The 9,949-nt window shown below is 38.8% G+C and overlaps 1 protein-coding gene across 4 annotated transcripts in view; it reads right to left on the bottom strand.

The window, feature by feature from the left end:
* Positions 1-14: 14 nt before the first annotated feature.
* LOC129444791 (EF-hand calcium-binding domain-containing protein 6) overlaps positions 15-9,949 on the bottom strand; it is a 47,818-nt gene continuing 37,883 nt past the window's right edge. For 2 of the 4 annotated variants that reach the window (XM_073865458.1, XM_073865469.1), the window contains 2 exons: positions 9,070-9,217; positions 6,420-7,225 (listed from right to left, as the gene is read on the bottom strand). In XM_073865458.1, the coding sequence (XP_073721559.1) occupies positions 6,977-7,225; positions 9,070-9,217 (397 nt within the window). In that variant the 3' untranslated portion in view covers positions 6,420-6,976. Of the gene's footprint in view, positions 2,070-6,419; positions 7,226-9,069; positions 9,218-9,949 lie in introns of those variants that run through there. The other 2 variants (XM_073865460.1, XM_073865462.1) reach the window with 2 other exon arrangements.

Genomic DNA, 9,949 nt, shown 5'->3' with positions numbered 1-9,949 from the left:
AACACGTAGGTTACCTAGGAAACCAGAACATTTGTTATTTTCGATGAGGTATTTGTTCAAGAGTTCAGTTTAGCAAATAGTCAGACCATTAAAAAACTGAAACAGGAAGTAAATGTCGGACCAGACGCGTATCGCGTCACAGCACGTGCGTCAGATGAAACGGTGTAGACCTGACTGAAGAACCAAAAATTGTTCTTCTATAGCATTGCTGTGGAGAACCCTTTTAAAATCTTTATTTTCACGTTTATAACTTAAGCCACTAAAAGAAAAGAAAACTGCAATGGATCGTTTTCATACATGATGGGTTTTATATGTTGAAAAAATGGAACCCATACATTTATTAAACCCATTAAGATTTCATGATTATTTTTTTCTAATTTCTTCATATTTTCATTGCAAGAGAAAAACATTTAAGTCAAATTTAATATGTATATACTGAATATATATATAGATTGCAGTGAAATGGATTCAAACTGTTTCCATATATTGTCATTTATTTTCTCATCCTCATGATCAGTGCACTAGACTGTAGTATTTCTCAGATTAACACTTAGCGTAATGGTCTGCTGGTCTGAGACCCTGTGATTGACAATAAGCCTCTTTTTAGGAGAATCTATTTAGACAGAAATCAATCCCCCAATCCCGCCCCAGTGTCTCTTCCACCTATATTTAAATAGAATGCAAATAACAAATCAGATGGGCAAATACAGAATATTTTTGGAAAGGAGACAAAATGGGTAAATTCATGTTTTACCACAGAGGCTAAATGAGATAATGTTTAAAATTCTACCTTACCCAAATTACACAAACAAAACAAATATGGGTAATCTGTAGAAAAATCTGTAGAAATTAGTGCCGTTTGTCTGCTGTTATAGTAAAGTTAGTTTTATGTCTATTGCAAAAACGTCTTTTAAATAATTTATTTTCTATAATTTTGATTCAATCGAATACATCCATGTTTGTTAAAAAAAAAATCAGCAAAAATGCTAAATAAGTCTTGCGATTTCTCCTGAAGATGCTGTGACATTTTTTAAATTCTTTCTCATCCTATATAAGGAAGTGAGTTTGGATGTGGATCAAACAGGTTTCTCTAAAAGTTTTATTAAAGTTTAATATTTAGTAAAGTTTGAAACTATTATCCTTAATGTGTAATACCTGTAATAACAATATTATGCTGTATAGTTGATATGATAAATGAAAATCACACTAATCAACACAAAAAAATATTGTTTGTGGAGCAAACAAAACTGTAAATAATCTATTGTAATGGGGTGCAGCGACATTTGATAAAGCCATTATTAGGCTGTAAATCATTTAAAACTTGGGAAACTACATTAGTTCAATATAAACCATATACAGAATAAATAATATGTCACAAGTGAATCTGTCCAGACAATATGTATTGTCTCCATACTGATTTAACCAAATCAGACAGACAGTTGTTCAATGTGAGCGGGATTAATTTAGGGAAGAAATGGCCACCATGGTGGAAAATAAAAGAACTTGCTCTCATTCCATATAATTTTACCAAGTTCCACTCAGCCGTGACGCTGATTTTTTTCTGAGATGTTGGCACTTGTGTCCCTCCCTTCCTAACTGTAGAGGGTTTTACTTTCTTTGGCCTCTACAATGGCACAGAAGATGTGAGCCACACCCCTTTCCTCCCCCGTCTTGCCGCTTTTGACACCCTAAATACTCCCAGAAACCAACATGATTAAAATCATCAGGGATACTACTACAGTATTAGTGCAGGTACGGTATTGTAAGAAAGACGTGCAGAGAGAAAAAAAATAAAACTTCCTGGAGTATTATGATTGGTACCAGACAGGAGTAATTCTCTCCAGATAGCGACTTAAGCACGGGACCCTCCTTTCAAAGCTTGTATTTAGCTCACCGCCTTCAAGTCTTTCTTTAAGTAAGTTGTATGGCACCAAGGAAAGAAAAAGGAAGAGAGAGGGATTCTGGAGAAGGCGGGGGACTTCTTGGTAGTTTGGCAGGGGGTTGCTCCATTGTGGTGGGGCTGAAAGGAAGACAATCTTGGGTTCCTTGGGCTTCATCCTTGAGTGGACCTGAAGAAAAATAATCAGCCCTATGAAATCAAAGCTCCTCAACAGAGGGCCAGAATTCAGGCATAAGCTTGAGCACAAGAGAACAAACGCATGCACACATGCATACAAATGGACAAAATGCTTAGACGAAACATTACGTTAATAAAACAATGATCTATCTATCTACGCATCTATCTACGCATCTATCCATCTATCTATCTACGTATCAATCAATCAATCAATCAATCAATCAATCAATCTATCTATCTATCTATCTATCTATCTATCTATCTATCTATCTATCTATCTATCTATCTATCTATCTATCTATCTATCTATCTATCTATCTATCTATCTATCTATCTATCTATCTATCTATCTATCTATCTATCTATGTTATATATCTATCCATCCATCCATCCATTTATCTATATATCCATCCATCCATCCATTTATCTATATATCCATCCATCCATCCGTCCATTTATCCATCCATCCATCCATCCATCCATCCATCCATCCATCCATCCATCCATCCATCCATCCATCCATCCATCCATCCATCCATCCATCCATCCATCCATCTATTTATCTCCATCCATCCATCCATCCATATATCCATCATCCATCCATCCGTCTATCTACCTAACCATCCATCCATCCATCCATCCATCCATATGCCTATCCATCCATCCATCCATCCATCCATCTATCCATCTATCTATCTAATTTGCTTATCTGTCCATCTATCCATCCATCCATCTATTTATCTATATATCCATCCATCCATCCGTCCATCCATCTATTTATATCCATCCATCCATCCATCCATCCATCCATCCATCCATCCATCCATCCATCTATATATCCATCATCCATCCATCCGTCTATCTACCTAACCATCCATCCATCCATCCATCCATCCATCCATCCATCCATCCATCCATATGCCTATCCATCCATCCATCCATCCATCCATCCATCCATCCATCCATCCATCCATCCATCCATCCATCCATCCATCCATCCATCCATATACCTATCCATCCATCCATCCATGCATCCATCCATCCATCCATCATCCATCCATCGTCTACCTGTTTGTCTACCTACCTACCTATCCATCCATCCATCCATCCATATTATATATCTATCTGCATATATGCCTAAATATCCATCCATCCATCCATCCATCCACCTACCTACCTATCTACCTATCTATCTGCCTAAATATCCATCCATCCACCCACCCACACTCCATCTATCTATCTATCATCTATCTAATGTCTGAGTTACCATTTATTCTAGGCTTCTTATTGGCTGTTTACCTTCATTATTTGGTCAAGATTATCAGTTTACAAAAACATTTACCTACCTACCTATCCATCCATCCATCCATCCATCCATCCATATGCCTATCCATCCATCCATCCATCCATCCATCCATCCATCCATCCATCCATATACCAATCCATCCATCCATCCATCCATCCATCCATCCATCCATCCATCTATATATCCATCATCCATCCATCCGTCTATCTACCTAACCATCCATCCATCCATCCATCCATCCATCCATCCATCCATCCATCCATCCATCCATATGCCTATCCATCCATCCATCCATCCATCCATCCATCCATCCATATACCTATCCATCCATCCATCCATGCATCCATCCATCCATCCATCATCCATCCATCGTCTACCTGTTTGTCTACCTACCTATCCATCCATCCATCCATATTATATATCTATCTGCATATATGCCTAAATATCCATCCATCCATCCATCCATCCCCCTACCTACCTATCTACCTATCTATCTGCCTAAATATCCATCCATCCATCCACCCACCCACACTCCATCTATCTATCTATCATCTATCTAATGTCTGAGTTACCATTTATTCTAGGCTTCTTATTGGCTGTTTACCTTCATTATTTGGTCAAGATTATCAGTTTACAAAAACATTTACCTACCTACCTATCTGTTTGTCTACCTACCTACATATCCATCCATCCATCTATCCATCCATCCATATTATCTATCTATCTGCATATATACCTAAACATCCATCCATCCATCCACCTACCTACCTACCTATCTATCTACGTATCTATCTATCTATGTATCTATCTACGTATCTACCTATCTATCCATCCATCCATCCATCCATCCATCCATCCATCCATCCATCCATCCATCCATCCATCTATTTATCTATATATCCATCCATCCGTCCATTTATCTATATATCCATTCATCCGTTCGTCCATTTATCTATATATCCATCCATCCATCCGTTCGTCCATTTATCTATACATCCATCCTACCTACCTACCTACCTACCTACCTACCTACCTACCTATCTATCTATCTATCTATCTATCTATCTATCTATCTATCTATCTATCTATCTATCTATCTATCTATCTATCTATCTATCTATCTATCTATCTATCTATCTATCTATCTATCTATCTATCTACGTATCTATCTACGTATCTATCTATGTATCCATCTATCCATCCATCCATATTATATATCTATCTGCATATATGGCTAAATATATATTTATCTGCATATATGCCTAAATAATAAAAGAGTTACAAATAAACGTTTATCCATATTTCTCCTTCCTTCAGATTAAAAGTTCAACTGTCAGAGCGAGTAATTGATGGATGAACAGACAGACTGATGGGTGGATGAACAAATTATTAGATGCATAACATAAAACTGTTTGCCAAACGTCAGTATGGAAAAGAAGAGAAAAAGGTGAATGGCAACAAAGAGGGTATGCAGATGGGAAAATTAAAAGACGAAAGCGTTGAAAAGGAACCAAGTGACCAACAAGCCAATATTGGTTTAAATCCACAGAGGGGAACACTGTGTTAAGTGGAGGGAGGTAAAATTAGAGTCCTTAGCTTCATCACACCGTATGAATCAAGACAAATCAAGCAGAGCTAAAATGGCTCAGGATTTTAACTATTGTCATGTAAAATGCTTAAATAAAGGCAGTCAAAGAGCATCTTACAATCTAAAGATTTATTTATATGTAAGTGGTCATGTTACCAAGGTCCTTTCTGAACACATCTGAAACTGCAGGGTAGCACATACATGTGAAACATTTTGTGTTGTTACATAATACCATGTTCACTTAGTAAAGTATTATGGACACTTTCAAGTAAATTAAAAAAAGCATGTTTACAGCGGAATGCATCAGCCTGAAAGGTTTTATTTAAATTTGTAATATATACATTTTGCTGTCAAACTGGTATCTGTATTGTTTTTTGTTTAAAATTCAAAACAATTTTACATTACATGACAATTATGCATTTGGTAGATTGCTAAGTAACCTACAGTGTATTTAATCCACACATTTGTATTTGTGTTCCTTGTGAATCAAACCCATGACTTTTGTGCTTCTTACACATTGCTACAGTCGACTTACAGAAACACTTTATTCAAATTTTAATTGTTTTGATGTATAAAAGGCTGCAAAAATTAAAGTGAAAATACATATAATTTAATTATCATCATTCAAAAGCTTAAAAACTAAGACTAACAAAGACTGAGGGGTTCAAGTTTACAATAAAATCCAGAGGCCTTCAACCTTTATTGGACCAAAAACCTCTTTATGGAAAGAAAAGAAGTACAGGGACCAAGACTCTAGACTCGATTTACATACTTTGTTATGGAGGATACGTTACAAAGATTTTAAAATGATACTTTTTCTAATTTAACTGAATAGATTATTGTGGAAAGTTATGCTCTTCATTATAATGCCTAATTTAATTTTACCACCACAAACCCCCAAGGGTCCTCAGATCCCCTGTTGAATACCCATGCTATGTATACCCATGCTAAGCTAAGTGATTGAATAATGTATACTATTTGTGTAGTTCAAATCATTTAACATACTCTTTGCATTTGCAAACTCAAATTTAATTTAAAGGAACACAGTCAGATTTTGGGAATTTAGCTTACTCACCGTATCTTCCAGAGTTAGATAAGTCCATACATACCTTTCTCATCTCTGTGCGTCTGACGGAGCCCCCGCCAGCCCAGCTCAGCACAAAGACCGGAAGTAAACGGCCCCAGCCAGCACACTGCTCCCAACAAGCGACATCCCAAATAATGCAAACATTTTCCTACTTATGTGCTGTGATTTGCAGTCACACCGTGTACAAATAACAAGGTGATATGAGACACAGTGATCTTTTAACAGTATACATACTGGGAACTATATTCTCTGAAGTGAAGCACTGCTACTTGGGCGGAGTGATAGCAGTGCTGCGCCTTCTGAGAATATAGTTCTCAGTATGTATACTGTTAAAAGATGACTGTGTCTCATATGACCTTGTTATCTGTACACGGTGTGACCATACAAATCAACACATAAATAGGAAAATGTTCGCGCCATTTTGTCACTTATTGGGAGCAGCACGCCAGCCGGAGCCATTCACCCCCAGTCCCCGCGCCAAGCCAAGCCAGCGGGAGCTGCATCAGACAGAGCCACAGCACGCACAGAGACGAGAAAGGCATGCACGGACCCATCCAACTCTGGGGGACACGGTGAACAAGCCAAACTCCCAAAATCTGGGCGTGTTCCCTTATTTAACACATTTCAGAGAAACAGTAGCTTTGATTTTGTGATGTTAAATGTGTGCCACTGTTCATGCAATGTTAGAGAAACATGCACACAACATAAAAACCAATGAAATACAATGCATCAGTCTAAGGATATCTAATATAAACTAATATATTAATAATCCATTGATTGTGTCCATTACAGCTGCCGTGAAGCAAATAAGATGAAAAAGATCAGATTAAATGTTAACTTTTCTTTCTAATCTGTACTGTTGTGAAAAGCTACACACTTACTATGTCAATGTAGCCATAATTTGCTTTGAACTCTGACCTATTGACTCCTTTGGCTTAGCTGGCTGTGACTGGAGGTCCTGTGTTTGTCTATTAAGAGCGGGCGGTAGTCCAGCAGTCCAGAGGGGTGAGCGTGAAGGGTGGAGAACACAGACCTCAGCTCTTCCTGACTGTCACAAACTCCACACAGCTGTAGTGCAGCACCCAGCTCAGCCGCAGACAGAAGCCCAGTCTCAGAGCTGTCCAATCGGTCACAGGCTCTCCGCAGGGCTTTGTGCTTACGTTGAAGCTACAACACAAACAAAAATGTGACATTTGTACTTAACAGATGCTGTTATGCAAAACACCGTATGAATATTTACAAAAATGGTGCTAAAAGCACTAAAAGTGGTTCATTGGCTCATATTCATAGCGGATCCACTTTAAGTGTTATATAGCTGAAGAACCATATGGTGCTATGCCATAAAGGCCGTTTCAGTTGTTTAGTTCTTTTTCAATAGCAGATGTGCGGAAAGCGTCATCTGTTAGAGAGGTGAAGCGGAGTTGGTCCACACGCCTTGCTCATGCACCCAAAATCCTGTCCCTTTTCCGGACATGGCACTTCATGGCAGGCGCTGTTGAAGATACAGACATTTGCACTAAATGCTGCACAAAACGCTTCCAATACAAGAGAAAAGCTGAAGCCGCGATTTGCCCCTAGCCGTGTGAAACGCCCTTAAGTGGTATAGGATCACTTTTGGTTCTAGAAAGACAGTGTTGGGCAGTAACTAGAAGTTACATGTAATGGAATTATGTAATTTAACCCTCAAGTGCTCGCATGGACATTTTGGTCCTTTTAAATGTGGCGTTTTTTTTTTTTTTCATTTTGGCTGTGTTAATGCAAACAGCATAAAATTTGCTGAAGGTTGTGTTTTTTATTTCAATATTTTAATTTGCTTTCATAAATGTTATGCAAAATTATTACACTCGGGTGCAGAAGGACAAAAATATCTCTATTGCACAATTTAATCTGTGCCATTAAAACATTAGCCATGCATTCTGTATAAAATGGTTTTAATTTGTTGGCAAGAATTAAAAATTTACATTGCTTATTACATTTTAAATAGAGTAACTTGTAAGCTATATTCTGTTACATTTCCAAAGTAACCTTTACAACACTGTACATACAGTAGGTGATATACTGCGGCAAGCAGTGAATTTATTAAGCAGGGATGCTAGTTGGGACCACACCAAAACTGTGCCAGATTAAGATTGTGGTTGAATTTGTTTATAGTATTAATATGAATTAGCAAGTCCACAAATTTTTTGGGTATGCAGAACATTCACAGCTTATGGACCACATGTCCCCTGATATACTGTGCCACTTAAAGTGTTTCCCTTATGATTACGAGGCACTGAACCACTATTTTTAGGGGTTGTCCACACGGAGACGCATATCACTGTATACGTATAAATTTGTTATCGTATTGCCGTTTCGTCCACACGGATCTGGCGTTTTGAGAGAGTTTTTAAACCGGGCCTAAAGTGGATAAATCTGAAATCGACACCCTTGCAGTTTCGTGTGTACAGCCAATACGTATATTTTGTGAAGCGAAAACGTCATCACATCACGTGTCGGAAGCGTCACACGTAACAGCAACAACAATAACGGCGGACTACGTGATTGTGTTTTTGCTACAGAAGCTACTAAAGCCTACTAGCTTTATTACAGCAAAATCTATTGCTTCTATGCAATTGTGGTGACCAACAAGCGATAATGGACAACAATACGTTGGTTATGCGCATGCTCAAAGTCTTCTTCTTCGTGTATAGTGTATATCTGTGGCAGAATTACAGCGCCCCATACTGGTCCGGCATATATACTACACCGCTTTCAGTCGGTTTCAGTGGTTTCGTGTTTACGGATTCTTTTTTTAGAACAAGGAAAAAAATGATCGGATAGGGAATGCACCGGCTTCGTGTGGACAAAGCCTTAGAGTGTACATGTGTGTTAACACAACAAACTTTGCGCTGATAAAGCAATGCTCTACCAGTGGAGCTACAAAAACACACTACATAAACATAAAATACACATGTGGAACTCGCATGTAAATATAGACACCTAAATGATACCACCTAGAAGCAATACATTACCCTGCGCCTGATCCTGCGGCTTAATGTTCCCGGTGTGGAGATTTCTTTAGTTTCTCTGGGAGACTGCAGAGCAGCTGCCATGTTGGATCCATGCTTCCATGTTTGACTCTGGGATAGGAAAGGCTTGAGGAACTCTACATAGGATACTCTGATAGGATGAAAAATCAGATGTATCACAGTTAAGCCCCTTTCACACAGAAAATAAAACGTAGCGCTTTTCTAAGCGGATTCAAAAGAGGAAGTATATCCCACGGCGCAATAGCACCCTTGGGAGCACTTCGACTCGCCTGAAAAGTCCGCTCCCCTTCTCCCTCTCATAATGGGAGAGGGAGGGTGTTACTGCGCCGAGTCGAAGTACTCCCAAAAGTGCTACCACGCCATAAAATACAGTTCCTCCTCCAAATCCGCCCAGAAAAGCGCCACGTGTTATTTTGCACCACCAAACTTGCTCGTATAACTACTCGTCTTAAATAGGAAAAGCGTTGTTGTGTTTGGTCACTTCTGACTTTGTCTCTGATTGGTGCCATTGAATGAATGGGGCCAAGCCAAATGCCATCGAAGCGTCCCAGCGCGCTCCAGCGCCCACGCGCACGCACACAGACGACAGAGGGATGCACCAACAACCCTCAGCCAAGGCAATAACATATCTTAATATTGAAAATGAATAGACTATTCCTTAAATATCGCAAATCCCATTAGTGTATTTTTTTCGTATCTAGCTTAATACATTTATAAGCCATTGATAATACTGATGTGCTGATAATACTGTGCAACCTTAAGGGGGTCGTACACCGGACGCGCAGCTCAGCGCGGCACCATGCATTTAAATACAGAACACATTATTTTCTACATATGTGCGGCCGGCGGCATGATGTCTGCG

This window comes from Misgurnus anguillicaudatus, chromosome 3 (genome assembly GCF_027580225.2).
Source record: "Misgurnus anguillicaudatus chromosome 3, ASM2758022v2, whole genome shotgun sequence".
Lineage (NCBI taxonomy): Eukaryota > Metazoa > Chordata > Actinopteri > Cypriniformes > Cobitidae > Misgurnus > Misgurnus anguillicaudatus.
This window is presented reverse-complemented; position numbering and strand designations above follow the sequence as displayed.